Source organism: Rhopalosiphum padi, chromosome 3 (genome assembly GCF_020882245.1).
Source record: "Rhopalosiphum padi isolate XX-2018 chromosome 3, ASM2088224v1, whole genome shotgun sequence".
In the NCBI taxonomy this organism is placed as follows: domain Eukaryota; kingdom Metazoa; phylum Arthropoda; class Insecta; order Hemiptera; family Aphididae; genus Rhopalosiphum; species Rhopalosiphum padi.
Genome location: NC_083599.1, coordinates 52,567,431 through 52,594,838, shown reverse-complemented (window position 1 = coordinate 52,594,838; position 27,408 = coordinate 52,567,431). Strand labels below are relative to the sequence as shown.

General features: G+C 26.2%; 1 protein-coding gene and 1 pseudogene across 3 annotated transcripts; both read left to right on the top strand.

Moving 5' to 3' along the window:
* The first annotated feature begins 222 nt into the window (after positions 1-222).
* LOC132927482 (uncharacterized) lies at positions 223-25,581 on the top strand (annotated as a pseudogene).
* LOC132924628 (sentrin-specific protease 1-like) lies at positions 12,833-18,005 on the top strand. 3 transcript variants are annotated; one of them, XM_060989044.1, is made up of 3 exons: positions 12,833-13,560; positions 15,515-15,675; positions 17,192-18,004. In XM_060989044.1, the coding sequence occupies exons 2-3, from the start codon at positions 15,538-15,540 to the stop codon at positions 17,843-17,845; spliced, it is 792 nt and encodes a 263-aa protein (XP_060845027.1). In that variant the 5' UTR covers positions 12,833-13,560; positions 15,515-15,537; the 3' UTR covers positions 17,846-18,004. The 3 variants fall into 3 exon arrangements, with proteins under 3 accessions (XP_060845027.1, XP_060845026.1, XP_060845028.1); XM_060989043.1 differs by having other exon boundaries at positions 15,409-15,675; XM_060989045.1 differs by lacking the exon at positions 15,515-15,675 and having other exon boundaries at positions 17,192-18,005.
* Positions 25,582-27,408: the final 1,827 nt, after the last annotated feature.

Genomic DNA, 27,408 nt, shown 5'->3' with positions numbered 1-27,408 from the left:
CGTATTCTTTTAAGTAAGTACTTGTTTCAATTAATTGATTTTATTCCAATAAAATAAAATATCAGTGTCGTAATTTGGACCACTCTAGGCAGTGGCGAATCCATTTATTTTAATTTTTTAATTATATTATTATTTTAACAGACAAATCTAACAGTTATTTTATAATAATACACAAGTTAATAAAAGATAATCAATAAATCATACTTAATATTAACCAAAGAGATGATCAATAATTCTAAACATGACGAATCCGCACCAGAAAATTGTTTTTGTCCCGTATGTAATGTTCATAGGGATATAAAAAAAAAATCTCGATCATTTGATATCCACAAAGAACATAATACAATTTCATCAGATGGAATTAAAGAACAGCGATGTCCTATAGATCGTTTACAAACTGTTCGTACCAACTTGCATCAAACAATGGATCATAGTTCGAAAAAACTTTTAAAATTAAAACCATATTTAGTTTTGGATACTGATCCTACATTAGTCAATTTAAACTATTCAAATCCATTATCCAGATACCCTCGTTCATTTGGTAAGTAGTAAAAGTAATTTATAATTAGTTTACTAAAAAAATCATTATATCATATCAAAATTTATATTATGATCTACCAATCGTAGGGACTGCAATAGAAAATGGTTTTGCCCCGTATGTAATGTACATATATAAATAGAATAAAAAGATCTCGACTATTTAACAAATAGTAACACAACTTACATCAATCAATGGATTACAGTTCAGAAAAATTTTTAAAATGCAATCCCTTTCTAGTTTTAAATACTGATCATACATTGAACAATTTTAACCACTCGAATGCATTATCCAAATATCCTCATTCATTAAGTTAGTAGTTAATTAAATAATTTCTAATTATTTCGTTAAAAATTCTTATTTAAAATCAAAATTGATATTATTGGTTAATTGTCTGACAAATAAATTACAATTTATAAGCAGAAGAATACATTTTTAAAAATTCGTAAAAATTAGACAATACCTACATCATAAAATATCCATTATTTTTAAGGTGGTAAAAAGAAAAATAATAAAATGCAATCTATGTATGAACTAGAACAGAATAAAAGTCGCAATTATACGTCTCAATATCATAATAATTCAAGACAGCTGTTAATTAATGAGAAACATGAAGATCAAGAAGAGTTAAAAAATATTAATCGCCTTAATTATGCATCAATTAAAAAGTATGATATGCCTATAAAACAACCCCCTGTTCATCGTCAACGGAAGGTAAGTATTTCAGTAAAATATTTTTTTTATTTATCTGTATTTTAAATTATATAATTCTACTTTAGATATTACCAACGGTTCCTTCTAAGTCTCTTATGTCTACAAATGTAATGCAAAAGAAAGAAAGCTTATCTTCGGCTATAAATAATTATTTGAATAATACAAATCTTAAGAATAAAGATCTTATGGACATTCCAAATCAAAAAACACTTGTCAACCATGTACGAACAGCTACACTTATGCCTGTAGAATCAAAAGAACCATTTAAATCAATGAAAAATATTAAAGATACTCCCAAAGTAAAAGAATCTTTAATGGTTACTAAAGAAGACAAACAGATTCTTGAAAAAATAAAACCAGAATTAATACTTAATAGTGATGAAAAACAAAAATCAAAATTAATACCTAAAACTATAAAACGGACTGATAACGCAAACATCACATCAGTGTTTCCTGTTAAGTAAGAATACAATTAATTAAAAAACTAAATATTTTATTTTTCAATCAAATAATTGAATTATTTTATTTTAGTTCGTTAAAAACACACGTGGACTTAACATCTGAAAGTAAATTTTAACAAAAACTCGAAACCATACTATTTAATAGTTTATATTAGTTAATTTATATACTGTTTCTTTAATAGATGCTCGAAGAAGCTTAGAATCTCCAATAGACCTTAACAAGGAAATACAACAAGAATTTATGACTGGCCATCAAAATAATTTAACTTTCGATAATTTGTTTTCAAGTATTATATATTTTAAATATAAATTAAATTAAATGGAAAAAAATGAAATATAACTATAGAGGTACTTATATACATACTTATAATACTAATAATAATTTTTAATTAACTTACAGACACTCAAAAACAAAAAGATAATTTTGAATATCATTCAGCCTTAAGACCTAGTTTATTTTCTAATATGCCACCATACATACGATTTTCTCCACACGATGTTAAAGGTACCCTACCAATGTTTTTAGTTTAATACTTAGGTACTTAAATTCAAATTATTTAAGATTAAGCTCATAGCCACCTACTCGAAGTTCAAATAGACAATTCACTAAACTAACCAAAATTTATTTGTAAAATTGTAAACTACAAATTAATATTGTAAAAATATTTAGTGTACTTGGTTAACTTTAATTTTTCAATTACTATTAACAGGTGAATCTTTTCCATTATCATTACAAAAGTTATTAAAATGGAAATTAAGTCCTATAACGCCAATTGTTGTACGTCGAACTATTCAAAATAGTGGTTTTAAACTCGTAAGAAGTGAGCATTGTTTAGTTCAAAATACTACAACTGATCCTTCTATCGTCACTAATCAATCTAATGCCATTTCTTTACAAAATCACTGTGGTGTTACACCTCCCATCATTGATGCTTTCTGTGGTGCAGCTCCTCCGCCTAATGAATTAATGATGTTACCTCGATCACGTGAGTATACTTATACTTTTTATTTTTGTATTACATAAATGTCAATAAAAATAACTAATGTATGTTTTTATGCTATTATTTTTAAGAATCAAATGACTGGGTTGGAACTTGGGGTAAACATATGAAATCATTATGCTTTAAAACACTTTGGGAACAGCAAAAACTTAACCATTTTCCGGGTACTTTTCAAATTGGTCGTAAAGATAGGCTGTGGAGAAACTTGCAACGTTTAATGTTAAAATACGGTAAAGAACATTTTGGCTTTATACCCACGTCGTATATATTACCTCAAGAAGCTAGAAATTTACGACAAGTTTGGGAGAAAAATGATGAAGATAAATGGATTATTAAGCCTGTATTACTTTTAAATTTGTTTCTTAAAATAATGATAAATAATGTACAATTTTTCTATTTTTTCCTTTTTTTTATATAGCCAGCATCAGCTAGAGGATCTGGAATTCGTGTTATATCAAAATGGGCTCAAATACCAAAGAAAATGCCTTTAGTTGTACAAAGGTACATAGATAATCCATATTTAATTAATGACACCAAATTTGATTTAAGACTTTATATACTTATCACTTCAATCAATCCTCTTCGTCTATATCTCTATGATAATGGGCTTGTACGATTCGCTTCAGGTATAAAAACTATAGTTATGAGATTGAAACTATCATTTATCTATTTTTAATATTTTAGTTAAGTATTCATCTGACCTTGAAACTATATGTGATCGATATATGCATTTGACCAACTACAGTATTAATAGACTTAGTAGTCAGTACACTGAAAATGAAGATGCTGATGCATGTCAAGGTCATAAATGGTAAATATATTGTATTAAGTATATTTATTTTAGATTTAATTTTGGGATTCATATTTTTTTAAATATAGTGATTATTAATTAATTACGATGACTTAGGACATTACGATCATTATGGACGTACATGGAGAAAGAACTCAAAATTGATGTTAAAAAATTGTGGAAAGACTTAGAAGATCTAGTTGTAAAAACTGTCATTAGTGGTGAATCACCAATGAGTCAAATGTGCAATTCAAATCTTAATAATAGATATAATGCTTATGAGTTGTTTGGAATAGATGTTTTGTTCGATGAATATCTTAAACCGTGGATATTAGAGGTAACAAGAATTACACGTTTGTAAGATTGAATAGTAAAACATGTACAATGTTAGGTCAATATATCTCCTTCATTGCATTCGTCTTCTCCGCTTGACTTGGCTGTAAAAGGACCTTTGGTTAAAGACCTAATGAATATGGCTGGTTATCATATCCCAAATAAAATGTCTCGTAGTACACATGTAAGTTACGATAGCTTATAAAATTAATATAAATATATTTTAATAAATATTTTTATTGAATTAAAATTTTTCTTTAGAATACTTTACTCAAGATGTTAGGAGTCAAATCAACACTATGTTATGATAAGAGATTATATGCATTCAATTTATCTGCTAAAGAAAAAGAAAAACAAGAATATTATACAAATATTGAATCCAGAGCAGAAGTACTAAATTATTAATTACTATTATAAATATTAATTAATCATAAACCTATATATTTTTTTAGTATATTGATAGCATACTAGACGATTTATTACCAGATGATATTCGCCATCTTATTGCATATGAAGATGAACTTACACAAATTGGCTCGTATGTATTTTATTAATATATTTATAACTTAATACGAAAGACAAAAACATACTACTCAGATCTTAATAATTTTAGATTTCAAAAAGTATTTCCAACCCCCTCATCTTTTAAATATCATCAATACTTTGATAGCTCCAGATATTATAATATGCTTTTAGATGCATGGGAATGTAAATATAGTAACAACAGAAAAGAAGGTAAAAACTATTATTAAAAATTTGATGTATATTTTAAAAAATTTCAATATTATATTAAATATAATATAATAGTAATTTTATTTTCAAGGTATTGCTGTGCTAGAAAAATTATGTAAGTTGAAAATCCACCTGGAAGTGCCAAATATTGGTGAACAACCAAATGTAATATAATCAATTATCAAGATATAAATATAAGTATTTGTGTAGGAAAAGTAATTTAAAAATGTTATGACTAAAATTGAAATTATTTTAAAAGTAAATATTTATTATTTTTTAATTTATCAGTTCGCTTTCCTATAAACTAGAGATTTAACAAGTTATCAAATGTATTACTATTTTTAAATTTAACTCATATTAATTCCGCAAAATAATTTATGTTTTAGTATAAAAGTATTTTTTGTAGTCTAAACATTATACATTACATTAAACAAAAACCAAAAAGGGTTACAGACTATTCAAAATGTATTATAACAATAAATGAATAAAATAATCTAAGTATTTTTTAAACTTCTAAATTTACCAGATTGTCAACAGCTAATAATTAATAATTGAAAATATTATATAATATACTGGTATTTTTAATTTTAAACAAATAGATTATTATATTATGTATTTTATACCCACTTAAAATTAATTTTCATAAATAAAAATAAAATAATTCATATTACTCAAAGGTTATCACATCTTGTAAAATATTATATAACATACTTAAGAACTTAAGAAACATACAATTTTTTATTATTTAGTGTTGTACCAAGTTTATCATACTATTATCCTTTATGTAGGTATACATTATTTTATTTATTTTACGGGCTTAGCCCTTTGACAAAAGTAAACATATATAAAAAAATCTTATAATAATAACAAAGAAATAGTATTAATATTACAAACAACATATAAATTATGTATATTATACTGTTAAGAACCCCTGATTATTATATATTTTTTTAAATATAATGCTAATATGCTAATATGTTTATGTGTACAAAAAAAAATAATGATGAAGTAGATTAACATAATAATCTTAATATATTAAATAATATTTTGTTTAAATATTAATTTTTTATGTACTTTTTTTGTCTTTTTTTTTTTTTGTTAGACTAGTGACATACACAAAAATACACAAATAGAAGTTGAAAAAATGTTGGAAAAATCAGCCGGTGATAAAATAAGTGACATTCTTCAAGCGGTCATCAGCTAATCTGATAACAGACATACACCTAAATATGAATATTATGTACACAAATATAATTAATACCACACAATTTTATTTAATCGTTTATTTGATTTGTATAAATTTTGACTTTTACAAAATTCTAGACTCTTTATAAATTATTTTTAAGACACATGAGAATGTGTTGCAAATATTACTAATAAACATGCAGATAGAACATAATATGTTTTGTAAATGTCTTGTTTGGTGGTTACTCAATAACAAAAAAATGGCTTATAAATATTTTTCAGTAATGAAAATAATAATTTGAATTTATTTATAATTAATATCTGAATGAAGAATATAGTCTACTATAGCAATACCTAACACCAAGAAAAAAATTGTTTTCGTAATATTTAGTATTTAAAAACAATTTTCTAATGTATATATATAAAAATATTATAATTAATGGTCTATCCTATTTTGTCTTAGTAATTGATTGATTCATTTATTACAAGAGCATGTTTTCAGTTATTTTTTTATCAGATGTATATGTTATATAATAGAGAAGTGTTTCAGACTCTGACCTATTTGTTTTTTTTGTATTTGTCCGATCAGTCATTTTTCTTAATAATTGCTTAAAACATTACAAGTATATGCTAATTTATATTTGTTTATTAAATAATTATTGTATACTGCACTTCAGAAACATGATATTTTCTAAATTATCATTCGTCGTATTGATTCTTTTTTTTTTGTCATGTTCACTCAACTGAATACAATTATTATTGAAGTGGACAATAATATTTTTTGAAAAAAAAAATGAACAATAGTATTTAATACACAAAAAGTATTTGATTACTTTTACTCAAGTATTTTACATCACTAGTAATAAGTATGAAGTAATATGTGATTTGGGTGATAGGTAATTAAAAAAAAATAAAATCAATTACCCTGTTTTTAATTGATTTAAATTGAATATCTTTAAACTTACAAAGTTATATGGTAAATAAATATTAAATAATAGTTAAAGATAGCTATGAATGTTTATTAAACTGCCACCGAGAGCGCTGACTACCCGATGAGACTCAAACATACTAAGTATTTTAGCATTTATTCGTACTTTAAGCTCATGTCTTCTGCAGTTTTATTTCCTGCTGTTTATACATTTTATTTTTTTTTGGGGGGTAACCCAGAGTTACACCCAGGCTCAAAACACTTAAGATACATACTATATAGATACGTACAAAAATTAATTTCAAACCACGTTTGTACAAAAGGAATAGGTATGTTGTATACTTGTGTAGGTACTTAAATCAGTGCCGTAGCCGGGAGGGGGCTTCCATACTCAACCCTCACCCCCCCCCCCCCCCGAAATGTCAGACGACAATAATTTTATTAATTAATTTAATTACCGTTTGTGGTGATAAAGCAACGCCACTTTTATCACACTTAATTGATCTTAATTTGATAATATATATAATTATATGAATTATATTATCAGAAATACAGTGCAATTACAAGCCCGGATTAAGACAATTTTGGGCTTGGGGGCCATGCCCCCCCCCCGTTTCATCCGGGCTAGAGTGTAAACTTAATTTGTTGTCATAATTGGCCATCAACAATTAAGCCCCCCCCCCAAAAAAAAAAAAAATAAATCCTAGTTACGGTACTAACTTAAATGAATAACAATACTGCAAAAGAGTATTTTACTAGGATAATATGATGTGAATACTGTTTTATACACATCAATTTGATAGATATTTCCGTATAATAAAAAAAAAGTAATAATATTTTAAATATATAGGTATATATAAAAAAATATAGTAATAGTATTTTCAATATTACGCCATTCTTAGAATAACTACAATATGTATTTACAACAAAAAAACATATCACGATAAGTAGAGGTAGCAAATCAAGAAAATAATAAATTTACCATTACTATTAATATTTAGGAACAAACTTATTAAAAGCTAAAATGCACGGATATTTTCTGGATATTAGACTGTACAAAAAAAAATTGCAGAACAATTTTCTTATGAATAACATCAAAGGAAAAATTGAAAGGACTGATCGTGTCCAAGTTCAAGTATAGAAATTATTAATATAATAATTAAACTAAAAACAAGGATATAAATTCAGAGCCGTCCCGAAGGAGGGTTCTAGGGGGTGTCTTACCCCCCTCCCCAAGTGTAAAATATGTATATGTCAGTTGGCATATTGATACATTAAGTATTTGAGTTAGCACATGGCAAATTATAATTTTTTTTATACAATTTATAAATAATTTTGTAAATACTACAATTAAAGTACAAATATGATGGGATAATAATTTATTAATATATTGTAATTTATAATAATGATGAAGGTATATAAGTTAATTTTCCATAACCAACTGTCCAACACAATTACTTTAATAAAATTTAAGTACTAAAATATAGTTTGTTAAATAATTTAAAACATTTGAATTTTGATTTTTCAAATAGAAAAATTAAATTATTTAAGTAAGTTCAATTATTATTTTAATTAAATTTAACTTATATTCAAATAGTTAAGTTTTAATTAAAACCAGTTACCTATTTTTAAATTATTATTTTATATTTGTTAAATATAACATCATCGTAAAAGATTAGCTCCTAAACGAATTAATTCTAATACCATAACTCAAGCTGAATTCACAATGCATCTATTTTATAAAAAGAATTTAAAATGGTTCTATTCAGTTCTAGATACTCTATTGAAATAAACAAATGAACATTAAAAATCATGTATTTCTTCTATTCAACCATTATTTACGTTATTTTATCAACCATTTAATAAAAGCAATATTATATTATGTTACTAAATGGAAAATTATAATAGTTTTGTAAATATACAACAGTGTTATACATTTTATTATTGAAAATATTTTATTGTAGTGTACTTGTGAAGATATTATAAAAATATATATATATAAGAGATAGTAAAATGGAGAACATAGTAAAATATTTAAGAATTTGTAATATTGTGTAAAATATGTTTACTGACTACTATGTATGTAATTTGTAGGTAGCAAATAGTTGTCGAGCGAAGCGAAAACATTTTTTTTGAGTTAGCACATTAATGCATCTCACCCCCTTATTATTTTGTTCGGGACGGCCATGGATATAATTAAAATATTTCCAGAAATTGCCAAATGTTAACAAAGAACTTGCTTTAAAATTAATTATTGATAGTAATATTGTAATATTTTAGTTGGATGAGCTGAGCTTGTACTGTAGTAGGTTTTTCAGGAAATGAAATTTTTTTTAGTTAATTTCACTTGTACTTGAGAATTGAAATAATATCTCTAATTTGTTCAAATAACTGTTTGTAGATAGATTAGACAAAATAATATGTAAACACTTAGGGGGTGGGGGTGGGGGGTAGTAACCCTCCCCACTACACAACCTTCTATTATAAAGAAATAAAAGAGGGGGGTTGTAGTTTTATCTTTTTCATCTGCCTTGCGTATTGTTAAATTATTAATCTATAAAAAGTTAGTATAGTTACTTTTGTAGTAACTTCTAACTTATTTCGTTTTTTTTTTTTTATTTATAACGACATAGTTATTTGAGTTACCTATTTAGTTATTTTTAATGAATTCTATTCTTAATGTTCAATTTCAATATATTTATTAACTTCACAATTCAAACAATAAAACTTTGAAAAAAACTAGAGATGTAAAATTTACGTAATTTTTTTTTTGCAGGTAATGTACCCAGAAAAATTTACGTAAATTTGGTAAATTTTGATAATATTCTTGTATATAACCATAGGGACAACCCCAGGAACTCTTCACTGCCTCTTTCATGAACTTATAATTACTGTAATGCTTATTTTTATTATTTACTGAATAATAAGACGTTCGTGGTACTATGTACATTTAATGAATGACTTTGTATAAGTACCTTGTAGTGTATTATTGACTTTTATATTTATATTTCAAGTTATTTTATATGTACATAAATATTAAAAATGTACCTATAAAATAAATTGCAAATTAATTAAATCAGATTTATAGATACCTATAACATTAACACCAAAAATCAAAATAAATTCTAGTTTAAAGTTTTACATATTTGTCTTTTTTTCTAGTTATACCTACATAAATAATTACAATTATAATTTAATAATAAAAAAAATGTATTAATAACATATAGTTGTAGATATATATTATATATTATGGTAATACACTATCAGTAGTTGTAGGCATATTGAACTTTTACATTTTAAGTTTATATTATTAACTGTTCCATTCTATTGATATGTTATGAATATTCACCTCGTTAAGACGTTTAATTTGAGATGTAACATGCTATTTTTTTCGGAAAAAAAATATTTACCTGTATAAAAAAATAATTGGTAAATTAACCGAGCTTACATCTCTAGAAAAAACACACAGTTATTAAAATTCAACAAATATTTTTTGTGATTATAAATAACTAATAAAATAGGTACTAATGAGTAATGACTATAATAAATAACATTATAAAAATATATATAAGACTCGGTAATTTTAGTAACTAACTTTTTAGTTATTAGTAAATTTTTTCTAATTTATAGTTGATAATTTAATCGGTCAACTTTTTAATAATATATCGAGAATACGATCATAACCAGGAGGTGATAAATATGTATATAAATATATATTGCATATATATGAAATAAACCGAAGAATTTTATTTTGTAGGTACTTCATTAATTTAACCTGTATAAGCTTTTAAAATACTTATGCGTTTAGTTTTTTTTTGTTATAAATATAGGTAATACTAGCTCTTTACTACTTGTTGATTTCCACCCCCCTCCCCCAGAGATGGTGCCAAGTGGAGCTAGGGTGGGCGGATAGTTCTCGCGCCCTCTCCTCCCCATATTTTAACTCCTATTAAATGGCGTGTGACCGTGGAGCACTAGACCAAACTAGTTCCTCAAATATTATAATATAAACAATTTTTGAACACAAGTAATATTCTGTGATTTCGAACAACCGGAAAATGACCAGCTGATTTCTTCATAATTTTAATCGACGATTCAACTATCACTGTAGCGCTGTACAGTTTACGAGTGTATTTATTTTTGATAGACGTATTATTTTATTATCGTAAATAATAAATAGGATGACTATCTTCATTGTTCAATCTCTATAATCGATAAAAGTGGTACGATTTAAAATGTTTAAAAATAGTGGCTTAAACATAAATATGCTTATTTAAATTTTTTTCTTACGTTGAATTGTATTTTTATTTTTAAATATTAGTAATATTACTATTATATATATTAAATATATGTTTTATGCAGAAATACTCTTTTGCAGTATTACAGTTTTCACTGATATATAGATCATTACCTAACTTTTTTTTTGTTATTATTGAAAGAAGTAAAATTGTTGACCTTGCCCCTTCAAAAAATGTATTTGCACTTTACCGCCCCCTTGAAAAAAATTCTGGCGCCGTACCTGCCCCTCCCCCCCGCCGCACAAGCCTACGTGGCTACGGTGAGGCTACGTGTGTTTACATTGGCCGGGACGGTGATCGCGGTCCGCGGTGATAGACGATAGAACAACACACTCACTAGTTCTCATTACCCCCACATAGGGAAAACGAAATGAATCCATTCCGGTTGACGACGTTGACGTTGGAATTGTACCTCGGCGTGGGTAGTAGGCCCAAATTATAAATTAAAAAAAAAACATTAAAAAAATTATGTATATTTTGTTTATAATTGAATTTAATATTAAATATACCTACTAAACGTTTTCAATAAATGCAAAATTCGAATTTTTTTTTTTCATCGTTACTAATTTGATTGCGAAATATTCTATAAAAAAATCAAAGTAAGCGTGTATTTATAATTTATATCCAGAACAAATTTTAAGGCTAGTAAAATAATAGTTTTTACGGGCTGAGTTTTTTTTCATAGTTCATGTGCACTAATGGCAGTGCACATGTAGTTGTAGTGTGATGCAGTTCCTAAGAAGTAGTATAGGCCTGCGGCCTGCGGGCTACGACACGGCGTGATTTGGACTTCGGTAGCGACCGAACGTATGTGAGGTTGGTGACTCCGCCTCCTGGCTCCTATCGCCGCCGGCAAATTAAAACCTGATATTTTAGGTAACGTTCACACACCAATGGCTCATGAATTTCAAGTGTATACGATTAAACAAAACAATTTTTTGCTAACTCTCTGTGAGTGAATACTACCTTGTGGAATTGGTAAAAGGCGGTAGAGCGGTTAATAAAAAATATTTGTTTTCTAATATCCCGCCAACAAATGTTTGTGTTTGAAGACTATATTACCTAAATCAGTGGTTGCCAAAATTTCTTAGCCTCGGAGCCTTTTTTTAAATCTCGTGGAGCCTCCAAGAAATATGTAGTAAATATGGTAGTACAAACGGAGCCCTTGGTAAGCCATTGCGGAGCACAAAGGGCTCCACGGAGCACAGTTTGGGAACCGCTGCGAGTATAGACTATAGCAGTGGTCGACAACCGGCGGCCCGCGCGTCTATTGTATACGGCCCGCTTTAAATTTTTTTTTTTTTGATAAATAATTTGGAATATAATATTTTTATTTTTGTCTGGCCCGCGAACTCTTATTAATTTATGAATGTGGCCCGGGAGTCCAAAAAGGTTGCCGACCACTGGACTATAGTATTAAGGTCTATAAACAATAATTTTTTATAAATTATAATAATACTATCATTTATACATGTTTATCAGAAATTCAGAAATGTTATCAGGCCTTTCCGATTTTTCACAATCGTTCGGAAGAGACGTTCGGGCCGGACGAGTTGCTTTATCGATTATTTTCTTTGTTTATGCCTGGTGGTGAGCCGGAAGTGTCACCAACCACACATACGCTTGGCCGCTACTCTACAATCCAGTGATTGTGGCCTAAAACGCGGCAGCAGTAAACGTTCCCGTAAATCGGATAAACAAACAAACGCATATTAGTATATTACGCAGATTGAAATAATATAATTACAATTATATTATTATTACTATTACTATTATTATTATTATTATTATTATCGGGTAAAGGCATTATGCTAAGGCCTGTGCTTGGACTCGTACACATCCTCCTTGGAAATTCGTATAACAGATTACGGGTTAACAAAGACTCTATCAGCTGATCGATCGTCATTACTCATCTCCGTGGCGTCCCGCGATAGGAGCGTTTTTTAACGTGTTTGTGTAGTCGCGCTTAACGGCGTCCATTCGCGCTGCGCGTACAGTGTACACGTCGTAGACGAACGTTAACGTAATAGCGGCGGTCGAACACTACGAGCTACTATAGTAACTATAGCTATAGCTGTTATAGCCGCTATCGGCGAACGTCCACAGGTAGCACTGCTTCCATTCGCCACCATTCCTCGCTAATTGCCAGTTGTTGCCGGTTTTTATCTGTTCGATTTTCGCGTCATAAATTAATAAAAGTCCGTTTAATGTTTATACTTGTACGATTTCTTCGGTTCTGATTTATTGCGTGTAATAAACTGACAACCGTGTTCTCGCGTAACACCAGCGCCACATCGAGTCTGCCGATTGCAATCACGCGTGTTCGGTAATTGTTCGTTGTAGTTGAAAATAATTTTCATTGCGTTTCTAAACGACAAGGGGTCCGGACAGGTTCGTCATAACGCGGCTGGAGCGGTGTTTGTGCGGAATCGACGCGGAGAAAGACGCGTGACTCGGTAGCAGTTTTGGACGCCCAATCGCGCGGCTCGACATATTCGATCATTATCATTTTTCGGAATACCGGACAAGTGCTCACCACTCTGCTGGCTGCTGCAATCAGGCTTCAGTAGACAATAACTAGTGAGTATCGAGTAGAGTGCAAAAATTCTGTTTGCACGACGTGAAGTCTAAGTAAAACAAAACAAATGTTTTCTTGATAAGCTGTTGCGTTAACGTTAGTAGGCAGTAATTGTTTTATTAAATTAAATTAAGTGTTTGTAACTTATATTTTATAGTGTAAAATAAATAAATTTAAATAATTGTTGTAAATTAAGGATTTAATTTCTGGAAGAATACTTAATTACCTACGGTTCAATGATTTAAATGTAAATGATATTATGTTAGATATCATAAATCCAATTAAACAATTGCGGCATAGTAGGTATATTATTAAATAAAAATATAAATATATACCAACTACCTAAGTACAATACTCATGTTACATTTTTATCTTCACTTCCAGTACAATAACTAGAGGAACAGCAGCCTAGGGAAGCCTTTTTCTCCTAGTTCTTTATAACTCACAATCTTCCAAAACAAAAATTGGTGAAGATGTGACTAACGATTTTTAATGGCACGTTAGGGATAATCCAATACAATTTGTATTCTTGATTTTTCTCTTTATATTTTTAATAAGCTCACTTTATGTAAGTACCTATACTATTTAAACTACTTAGAACAGTTTTTATAATATTTTATTCTTAAAAAATTTCATATTTTATGGTATCTTGAAATACCATATAGTTTGTTTCCAAAATCTGGTTTATATTTAAAAGCACTTTAATTTATATCATCTATTAAATCTTACTTTTGGGACAAAACATTTTATTATTTTAACATTCAATAAAAATTGATTTTGGTGCAATATTAAGTAGTGTATAAAACTGGGTCTTGAAATTAATAATAGTATAAATATTATGTTAATAAATGAATAAAGTAAATTTCAGAGTATATGTATAAAAAAAAAAAAGGCTGCTCAAACTAATTAACCTATTTCTTTACTGACTACTTTAAATGTAATCTTTATGATTGTTATATTTATTTTATAAATAATATATCTACCCAAGTATCTATCAGAGAGTTTTAAATTGCCTCAAAAATTCACATTCAAGTAGAGTAATTATTAAGGCATATTTATTCCGATAACAGTAAACATATTTTAGAACAAGGGATGCTGTAGCATTTCAGTTGATCCTCGCATGTGCTTCAGTGTACTCTTAACTATTGTATTTGTATTGTATTTTTGAATTTTAGTATTCACATTTTGCTTATGTGATTATTTTTATCCCATTAATGGACAATTGACATATAATGTTAATTAGAACTAGGTATGAAGATTAATTATTTGTTCTAACAATTCTTATTTAATGAGATACTTCCTTATTAATATGACATTAATTTAGTTTTTAAAGGACGTTGTAACTTGTGCCAAATGTTCTTTATAATTTGTTATTTGATTTAAATATTGTATACAATTAATATAAAAATATAACATTTACAATCATTTTAATATTTAATTTTTGAAACTACTGTTTTTTTACAAATTTTTTCAAGTATTTTCTTGCTTTGTTACCTAGAAAAATACATAAATCTCATGTTAAGAAACTAATTTAAGAACAAAAATTAAGTTAAAATTAAATTTACTTTACTATTTACGAGAATAACATTAGGTATTTTTACATAAACATTGTATCCCCCTGGGCCTAAAAATGTTCTTTATAACATTATAACAAAAAAATATTAAAAAAATACATAATTAAAATTAATAATAAACAATTAACATAATACATACAGTATGTAAATTATAAAAAAATAATCAGAAATAATGTCACTAAGAATATAATGTTTGTCCTTTTTTAACTATACTCATGTCATGTATCATCATTCTAATGAAAATTTTAATTTTGTCATTATCTTTTGATCTTTTAGACGTGATAAAAAGTTCCGAGTTGGTGGTATGGTGGAATTAAGGCCTAGTGATGAGGAAGAAAACATTTATGATTTAAAAATATCAAAAATGTGTTAATTTTTTTAGGAACAAACTTGTTAAAAGCATATATGCTCGGATATTTTGTGGATATAAAATTGTACAGAAAAGCTAAATCTGTCGCAGAACCATTTGCATATGAAGAATATCGTAGGAAAAAGATAAGAGAAAAAATTGAATCTGAAAGAACTAATCGTGACCAAGTTCAAGTATAGTAATAATATAATAATTTAACTTAAAATAATGATATAATTAAAATATTCCCAGGCATTGTCTCCTGTTAACAAAGAACTTGCTTTGAAATTAATTAATGATAAAGAAGGTCCTAAAATTTAAGAATATAATGTGTCCTTTTTTAACTATACTCATGAAATGTATCATCATTCTAATGAAAATTTTAATTTTGTCATTATCTTTTGATCTTTTAGACGTGATAAAAAGTTGGCTAACTTTTATTAATAATAGTTAATATTTTCCAAAATATTTTATTGTTTTTTTTTTTTTAATTACATTTTTAATATTTACTTATTACTTTATTAGTATATTTCTGTAATTGAACTAGTCTTAACTAGTCTTGTTTATGATGTTTTTATTCTTAACATAAAACAAAAAATAAAAATATAATAATATTAAACAAAAAATCAAATAACATTTGAAAGTACAATAATTTTAAACATTAGTATTTTTATTATGTTTAAATGTCCACAAACCATAAATATTTTTATAATTTGTGACCTGGACTATATCTACAGAAATAGAGCATACTCTCTCTGAGTAACTTCTACATATATTTGAATTAGCTTTGCGGAACCATGAAATAAATAAGGGTACTGTACCATCAACTACTTAATGACTTATAATTGTTATCTATCCAAGTAATATTGATTTGATAACTTACTTATATTTTAAATTCATAACTGCATTAGAGCAAAGAAAAAAAAATGTATAAGTATAAAAGCATTTTTTTATTTATGTATTTTTAAGTTCTAAACCATGATAAAATCGCAATTCATCAATTTGACTTTAATTATTATTAAATTAATTATTTATTAATTAATATATTATTTAAATTTATATAGTTTAATTACATTTATAAAAATATAATTTTTGTTATTGTGGAAACATAATTCTAAACTTATAATATCTTTAACAATTACTTAGGGGTGTTTATTTTGTTAATTCATAACTACAATACATTTGATTAGCTCTCATTTATGCAACTATTGTAGTAATGTTTTTATATTTTTAATTTTTACATCAAAACTAATTACATTTTTTTTAAAAAAAATAAAATAAATTCACAATGTGTATAACATATGTATTTACTATTGACTATAGAAGTATGGTGATTGAAGAGTATTTTTCAATAATATTCTATTAAAGTCATATTTGGTCCTCATAATATGTTGGTGAATAGTAACAAGTGGATTTACATTATGTCTTTATTTTAAAGTATTGTAGTTTTGTAGTAGATATTTCCTGATTTTTTTTTAAAAATTATGATGTTATCAAAAGTCTAGATTCATTATATTGTGTTTTACTGTTTTAGTTAACTACATTCTTTCATGTAACTTAACTCACAAATTCTTAGGCTGTTTTGAAATAATTGTTATAAAAATGATTATGTATCAATTAATAATTTAGATATTAATAATGTCTTTAGTTTAAAGATGTACCTATGAAAAAGGCTATATTTTATATTAACTATTTTTTTTATTATTCTAGGTTGAAAGTAGAAGTATGGATTCCAGTGATGATCAGCTCGATAATACTTATCAAAATATATGTCCTATTGTATCTGATAAAGGAATAGACTTGTATATGGAGCTAATCACACAACGTATCCGCTATTTTGTGTATGCTTTCAAAACAGGATTTTATTTAGATCTATATCAAAAAGGATATGATGGAGTTAAGGATATTACAAATTATGTTGATATATTCTCAAAAAGAAAACTATTTATCCCTATTTGTATGGGAGAAATAAAAGAAGAATGTTTAGACCTAAAGGTGTGGTCTTTGGTTTATGTCGATTTTACACAAAAATTTATTAAATATTATGATAGCTCCGGAGAACAAGGTACGGAATGTTTAAAATTAATAATGAATTACTTGGTACAAGAAATACTTGAAAAAAAAAAAAGAAAAAAAAAAGTTTTTAATCCAAACGGTTGGTCATTAATAAATGTGAAAGATTGCCCACAGCAAAAGCATCATTATGATAACTCAATATTTGTTTGTATGTTTGTCGAATACTTATCAAGAGATGCTCCATTAGACTTTTCAAAAAAAGAAATACAAAAATTCTGTGAACAACTTGAAGAAGAAATTGGTATTGATCATTTAACAAAATTTGTACAAGTAACTGAAATATATTAACAATAATTATATGATACGTATTTTCTCAAAGTTTTGTAGTTGTTAAAATCTATATTGTCAAGTGTGGAACTTTATTTTTTAAGTATTTAAGTTTTATTTAAAATTTTAAAATTAAGTATTTTAATTTCACAATTAGTAATTTATTATATTTTATTATTATATAGTTAAGTGTATTTGTTAATTATTCTAACAATTTATTATTATATAGATATTTAAATAATTAGTTAATTTGGTTAAATAAACATAATATTATGCTACTAAACTATTCCGAGTCAGCATTGAGAATTTATAAAATAAAATTTTATGTTTTAATGTACCTAGTTGGAATCACCTAGCGTTTATGGACACATGATATTGACATTTGACATATTGTATGTTTATGAGTTTTTGACCTTATCATATTTTTGACTCCATAGTAAAGACAATGGAACCATGTCTGATAAATCATACATTTTAAATTACTAGTAGGTAAATATGCTTTTACTATTAAAACGAGCATTATATTAATTTTAATATGTTGATCAATTAGATCCCAAGGGGAGAATTTATATTTGGTAATCACTAATATTAAAAACTGTAGATATTATGATATTTTAACCATAAACGAGTATTATAGTACCCCTAAATCACTTTATAGTTTATATATAAATGGTTAGAGTAACTGATTGAATTATGGAAATAAAGTTAACCATTTGAGATGATAAATTACACAATAGAAGAACTAAACTCAATGGGAAATGATCAACATTGTTGATATATTTTATTTGATAATTCAAAAAACAAAAATACTAGAAAATAGAAATTGAAGTTAATTACAAATAGAAATAATGGCAAAGGTGAACACAATCAAAATTCGTAAAGGTATTTAGGTACTAACATAAATTAAACATCAGGTCTATAGTTCAATATCACCGTCCGCGGTTTGTACTGTCACAGATTTGAAACTACAATAAAAAAAAAGTAAAAAAATACATAATATTCATTATCCTATGTTTAATTCAATAATATTTTATTAACAAAAAAATTATAAATACATTATAAAATGACTGACACCATATCTCAGTATTTTGTTTCTAATGAAATGATAAAAAAAATTCATTAGATTTCACAACAATTTTTTTTTAAATATTTTCCTACTAAAAATAAAATAAAAATGCCAATTTTGTTTAACTATTTTAATAAATTCTTTGAGGTATTTTCAGTATTGAGTACATAAATTTTTTTAAGTAATTTTAAAGTGAATAAACTATAAAAAAAATAAGATTTGTTTTTGTTTGTATTTTCTATTACATCAGGTGTATTTGTTTTATTTTACTAGATGTTGTTATTATTATTATATTAAGAATGTACAATGTACTCAATTTTTATTTTACTAGATTTTCTTATTAACATGGTATATTATGTATTGTTTATATTCTGTTTTGATATATTGTTATGCTGATGTACTGTTTGTGTTTATATATTAATGTATTGAGTTGTATTATGTATGCAGTTATTACTTTTATTACTTATGTATTAGTCCCAGGGTCTAGGATAGGTCAGGACAGCCGAGCTGTGATAGTATCCAATATCCATAGATATATAATATGAGTATATAAGAAATACTAATTAGCTTTCATGATTACTTTCATTTAATTAATAAAACAAAACATCTTTGAATGCAACATTAATACGACGAGAACAAAACGTATATTATGTGTTTCACGCGCACATTCTCGCAACATAAAATTTAAAAACGAAAAATAATAATAATAATAATACTATCACTATTTTATTATAACTAAATATTATGACCGGAAAATGATTTTAGGATGTCCTCTAAAATTAATAAAGAAATTATTATGAAACTGAAATAATATGTTTGGCAATATGCATACAATTTAGAAACATATTTAGTTACTTATTATTTATATTTATAAAAACTTAATACTTGGATATGAACATCTAATTAGATTTTGATCAGAGCAAGAATGTATTTATATCATAATGATAAATGTTATCATTATTTTTTTGTGTCTAGTGACACATTTTGAGGCAGTAAAAATGGTTTGATTTTCAGCTTCAGCAACATTTCAAAAGTAAAAAATTCCCAGTATTTTTCTTAATTATCGGGATAAACAAACAAACAACGTTTGAAGATTCGTTAAATTCTTTAACACGATTAATGATCGACGTTCTAAGTAGGTACATATTTCTACTCCATACAAATATTTTTACATATAATTTGAATATAGTTTTGGAAATTTTTGTCTTAAATTACTCATATTGATTTGATATAAGTAAAATCATTAATTTCTCAATGCATGTCTTAGAAGTAATGTTAATAACAAACTTCCAAACAGGTTTTAAATTTGATTTTGAAAAATAAAAAGTATTTGCTTTGTTCATATTCATCAAGAGGATCTTTAACTAGGAATAATTTTGCTGATGGTCGACGGTCGAACTCCAGATTGAATTGACAAATTGGGTTTGATCAATCTATGATAGAATTTTATTTTAGTATATTATAATTTTGTAGATAGATGCTTGGACTAAATGATATTGTTGAAAAAAGATTTTCAATTTGTCAAAAATATTTTACTAAAAACTTTACCAACTTTTTGAACATTTTTTATATGGCATTGTTTGGAAAAATAAATAAACAAAATAAAACCAATCACTTATTTTAAAAATTAAATAAATTTACTAACTTTCTATATTTTTTTTAAGCATTGACCCAGGTTTTTAATACTTTTCATAATTACTTGTGTATCTAAGCATTCTAAGTATCAAGCCAGGAACAATGTATTACTAGAGCTTATGTAATGCAATTTTAAATCTAAGTTTGATTGTTATAGAACATATTAAAGTACACTGCATATATATATTATAAATATTAAATTGTAATAAACTGTAACCAAAGGCGAAACTACGGGTCAGGCCATGGCCTGACCTAATACTGACTAAAAATTTGTATATATTATAAATAATTATTTAGGCATTATAATAAATAATATATATGTATACATGTAAACGTATACATTTGTTCGTTTTGTATAATACTATAATATCATATAGTATATACTATATTTATATAGGTACAAATGAGGATTATAATATAACATAATAAAGTGATATTTTTTTAAATGACTAATAATATATTAATTTAAAATTAAAAACTTTATTTTTCGCATATAAATTTTGTGAAATTTTTCGTTTAAATGTTTCGTAGGTACCTACTACACGATTATTATACCGCTCGTATCTATTAGAAGTATAGGTACAAATATGTGGACTTGATATAATTTCTTAAATTAAAAAATTGTACAATATACTACACAATATGAACATAATAATAACATTTATTTATCCATACATTAACCTACTGTACACCAGAGCGGTATCTACCTTTTTTAGTACTTATGACTTATTTTGGTGTTATTATGCCCGAACCCTGGTTATTAGTATCAAATTACTTACATGTTATTATACTCGTCGTCATTACTAATTTGAATATCAAAAGCTTCTATTTTATCTACCTCACAACAAGATAAATTAGTAAAATCATTTCTATTTCTACGATTCTACGATCTGGTGATTTTACAGCAAGTGGAGTAGAAAATGCAGTTGGGGGTGTACGAAATATATCTGAAATTTGCTGTTCACACAAAATTTCCTCCGTAAATGAAACACTAGCATTTTCACTGTAAAAATTAATAGGTATTTAACAGGAAATAAAAATTATTTGAAAAACGTATACTCCAAAAATATCAAATATATTAAAAAACAAAATTTAAAAGCCTAAATTTAATTGCAAAAGTACTATAACATATTAACATCCATATAAATATAATTATAATTAAAAAAAAATCTTTTACCTTTCTGCAGAAGCAGAACTTTCAGGACGGGAAACAACTGTAACCAAAGTTAAAGTACTAGGTTTGGGAGCATACTATATTAAAATAAATCAATACTTTCAATCTACAATAATTGTACACATATAAAATCAAATTAAAACTAAAAACTCAAAAATTAAAAGTGGCTAAAAATAAATAAAAAATACTAGTTTAATTGAAAAAATTTAAAATTATTTGGTTATTATTTTTAAACTGGAACTTACTTCTTAGTATTTTTACACAATTTTTTATACTTTAGTTTTCGGCCTCCCTTTTTTGGCAGGTACCTCTGTTTTTTAGGTTTTTTTATTAGCCATGTTCAGAAAATTTGAGTAAATAAAAAACTTAAAAAAATAATTGAAGACAATGAACGACGACGCGTGACGCACAATTTTGTCATCGAAATTATGTAATATAAATAATAATATTCGTTCTCTGTCATTCACACTAACATTAGTGACATTTGTGAATAGAACGTCGTAAATGAAAAATAACATTTTATCTATAACGATATTATGTATAGTGGCTATAGCCTATAGATCGTGGCAAGAGTATAAATAAATATATAATTGCGAGCCCGCATATGTAAATATAGTTGTGTTGTGGCAGACGACGTTGTTTATTCACGGTTCCGCTAGGAGCAGCACCGGACGGGACCAAATTATATTTTACACCGTAAAAACATGTTTACGCAGTCTGAGTATAACTCGTTTAATTTTGACTTAAGAGTAAAAATACTTATTATAAAATTGAAAGATGAGAATATTTCGGTGGGCAAGACGATGCGTTTTTTTAATTATTCCGAATACAACGCTCAATATATTGTTTAGAAATAATGACAATTTCAACATTTCTAAATGAGTTGTAACTTAAAAAAAAAAATATTTTTAAAAAAACGCATCGTCTTGCACACCGAAATATTCTCATCTTTCAATTTTATAATAGGTATTTTTATTCTAAAGTCAAAATTAAACGAGTTATACTCAGACTGCGTAAACATGTTTTTACCACAGAAAATCATTAGTGTGACATCTTCTTAACATTAATTATGGAAATAATATGGAGTCGTATTCTATGTACTCGAATAATCGGTTTTATTAGTTATTGTTTAATTTAGACATGTTGCGTGGTGAATGGTGATATACCCGTAGAAAATAATTGTCAATTATGCGTACTTTAATATTTTCATATTATTTATTTTACTATAAATTCGTATTTTTATCATTGACCGGCAACAGCGGTTGTTCACAAGATTCTTGCGTTTAACATTACAAAATTATGGAGAGGTAATTATTAATTAGAATATTTTTTTTATAGATAGAGAATAGCCAAATATTTTAATTATTATTTAAAATATAATACCATATTATTATTATACACATTAAATATTAATACATCACCAAATAATTTATTTATTATTAACCCCCGTTAGTCGCATCGCTGTTTAAAAGACTGGGCATTTATAATTTTTTCAAATTACTCATTGTAAGTAATTATTAATTTACATTATTTCGTGTACTTTAATACTTTCATTGTCCAAGAAGTCAAGCTTTCATTTAATGCTATTTAAAACAATTATCTATTGTTTGTTGAATTTAAATGTATTTTTAAAGTCACAAACCTGTAAAAAGACCGCGTGTGACAACTCGGATAATAATTAGTTTTGTTCAATATTATTTTCGTCAGTGATTTGTTTTTTAGATATAAAAAAAAACGATCATAATCGTTTCTTGAGTTTCTTATTTCTTATCGATAGTTATAGTTTATCAATTTTATCGCTTTTCTGTTCATATAATTTCATTGAAAAATTCAATATTTTCGTCATTTTTATTTTGTAATCGACACATGATACAGGACAAGTGTGTAAATTACCAAATTTAAATGAAAACAATTCTGAATAATTTTAAAACTACGACTACCTATACAGAAATATAATCTTTCATTAAAAAACATTCATATATAATATGTATGTTTTTTAACATTATATAACCATAGACATTTTAATAATAATAATTTAAATAGTAAAAAATAAATAAATTATAATTTGTGTATATCTTTAATAAATGTATTAATTATTAAAAAAATTTTTTATTATTAAATATTTAAATTGTAAATAAATATTCATTATATATAATATGTATATACATTAAACAAAATTGCTATAAAAAATTGTCAATAGAATTTTTTTTTATATTTTTCATTTGGTCTGCCCTAATAAAAGTGTCTACACACATAAAACTGTGGAGTTGTTTTAACCACCAAATAAGTCAATTCCGTGCACATTCGAGCGTTAGATTTCGCCTAAGGATGAAGGAGTGTTAATTTGACTACGCTATGTAGTTAATAGTAACCACTTGGTTTAATTCATCTATGTTAGTTAATACAACGCCAGTTTCAGTTCTAATTTACTTCATAAAAAGTATCAGTATAACTACATCAATAATGTTATCTCAACTATTTTAAGGAGTTAAAATTAATATTACTTTTATCCATCTATTGCAAAAAATTTTAAGAACTGTCAGAGATTTGAACTTCGATTGGGGAAATTTCTAAGTTTTCCTAACCTAACGCCTAACCTACTGAGCCACTACCTATCTTAATATTAGTTGTGGAAACACTGTTATCTAAATAAAGTCATATCTACAATTTACCTATGTAATTATAAGATATTATAAAAAAAATTGTTGTAGGTAATTAACTAATGAACATACGCAGATATTTGATCACATTTTGGGGGGGCTTAACATGTTTGTCTGATCCATGTAAACATATATTTTTAAACTCTTCAACCTTGCGGTGTGGCTTGATTACATTTTGAGAAGGATTAAGCCCCCAATATTCACCTATGCTAATAAAGCAAAATTAAACGAATACGAATTGCCTCTCAATATATAATAGGTACCTTAAATTGTATCGTTAAAAAATAAATGCAGATAAAAAATTTAATTTAATTTAATGTTACAAATTAAGTTAAATAACAAATAACAAGCCTAATATAATATAACAGGTATCTTTCATTGCATACTTTTTTATGCGATTAGATTCAAATAAAACAAACATTGAGAACAACTTAAATTAGTGCAATATCAATTATCATATCAACTAGGCTAGTCACAACAACGTGCATCGATGTTTATTTTAAGAGTAAAAATAATTCAGAATAACTCATTAACTTGTAGTCATTTTAATCCTCAAAACATCTTAAATTAAATAACCTGGATTCTCAAAATAACAATTTTTACGAGTTATTTCAATACCTTCAAATAGTTGAAATATTATATTTAGATTAACGCTCTATTGCAGTTGATTTAACCTACAAATGCAGTTTACTTCAATTATAATGCTTGACAACATAGTATGTAGTTAAAACAACTGTCCCATTTCTATGTGTGTAGTTTCGCCTATGACTGTAACAATAATTAGATCTACAATTTATTTTTTAACTGATATTTTCGTCATAATATTTGCATAAATAGAGATGGTCTTAAAGGGCTTAAAAAAAAGAATAACTACGTAAAATCTAAGAATAATAAATGCATAGGTATTTTATTACTCATCCAATATATTAGTTATTAATGTTATTATTATTTGTTATGTTAAATTTATGCTTTGCACCCAGGGAGGCTCCAAGACTTGGTTGTACCCACTTGTATAACTAAGCCATACATTTGACAAAACTCTTTAACAAAAAAATAAAAATATAAAAACGCAATTGACTGTTTAATCGTCAATAATGATTCTGTGCTAGTGTTGATACTAAACAGTAGAAAGGTAGACTTATAATATGAATTATAAAATATAAGAAAACATCAGAATAGATATTAATACAATATGATGGATAATATTAATAACATTTCATAACATATATTAAGTACATTTACGATTACTTATTGTCACCACCAAGTATACTCAATTATAGTATAGATAGTATAGTCACCTCATGTCCTCATATTCAAATTCTAATTTTCGGCAAAATACGATTGTACACATTTATTTAAAATTGTAAATTGTTTAAACATCTTAAAAACTCATAACTAGTTTTAAAATTAAAATCGTATAATGAAACGCTTATGAGTTGCCCTAATGCCCTACAATCTAGAATGGTCCAACCCACGGCCCGCGAAGCCTTTTTTTTCGGTGTTGATTTTAATAGCCATTGATATACATACACAACTCCGCAAATTTAATATATATATACACGATTCCGCATTAAAATTATGCGGAATCGTGTATATATATACTAAATTTGCGGAATCGTGTTATAGCTTTTTTTTTGTCCTCCCCCACCAAAAAAAACTACAAGGTAGAGGACAAAATATATGTCAGCTTTTTAGTAATACTGAAGGTTTTCGGAAAAAATTAGAAATATTTAAAAACACATTAGAAAACAATGATACTACATATTTTTCATCATGTCAAGAAATTAAAAAAATTGAAAATCAATCGGTATGCTTTATTAAATTTAAAAATATTATTACAGAACTAATAACAGAATTTAATTCACGATTTAAAGATTTTTAAATATTGAAACCTAAATTTGAATTACTTAACAATCCAATGACTGTTGATATCTCAGTACAAGTAGTACAACCTACTGGTTTTCAAATGGAGTTATGTGATTTACAAGCTGACTGTTTCCTACAATCAAAAATAAATTTGCCCCCCAGAAGAGTTTTGGATACTGTGTTTGCAAGAAAAATTCCCAATATTACGGAATTTTTTTCTAGAAATTTTTTCATTATTTGGAAGTACATATATTTGTGAATCGGTATTTTCTACAATGAATTTAATTAAGTCTAAATCAAGAAACCGTATTCACGATTCGTCTTTAGAATTGTACATCATCAGATTACCCACCACGCGCACCCCGCGTTCATATGAAATTTATAAATTGGCTACTGAAAAACAATGCCAATCATCACATTAATAATTAATAATAATTAAATAATAATAAAAAATAATTTGTACATTATATAAAATAAAATATAAATAGGTATAATAATATAATATTTTTCTTCTGACGGCCTATTTATAAAGGCCTAATTTGTCTGGCGGTGTTTTTATGAAAGTATAAATTGGCCCGCCAACTACAAAAGGTTGGACCACCCTGCCCTGGATAATAATCTTACCTTTAAATTTTAGAAGAAATCATTTCACTCTAATTTGAGAAATTAGTGTGGTTATAATCATTATCCTGAATTTTTGAACATAAAATTTGTTAATTTGCGAGAGGATTAGAGAGAGAGTTAACAAATACTACGCTGACAACTTCTTAATTATTAACCTATAAATGTTTAATTTAGTTGTAAATAATTAGTATTAAAAAATATTGCACACAAAAATTAATTTGGCTCGAGTTAAGAGTTATTAATAATTTAGTCCAAATGCATACAAATTAAAATATAAAATATACAAAAAATATAAGTATATTATATTTTACAGTCAATATAAATTTTTAGGTTTATAAAACTGGCTAAGTTCACTTAAATAATTAATTAATTCGTCAGATATTTTGATATTCTTATAATTTGTAAAATCTACACATCATAATATTATTTAAAAAAATAATTGTAGTTTTATGTATTAGAAAAAAAATTATTAATAAACGTTACATACGAGCACCTGTATATTTTTTTGCTATAAATTTATGGTCCAATCTACAGATAAACTTTAAAAATTTAGATTTAA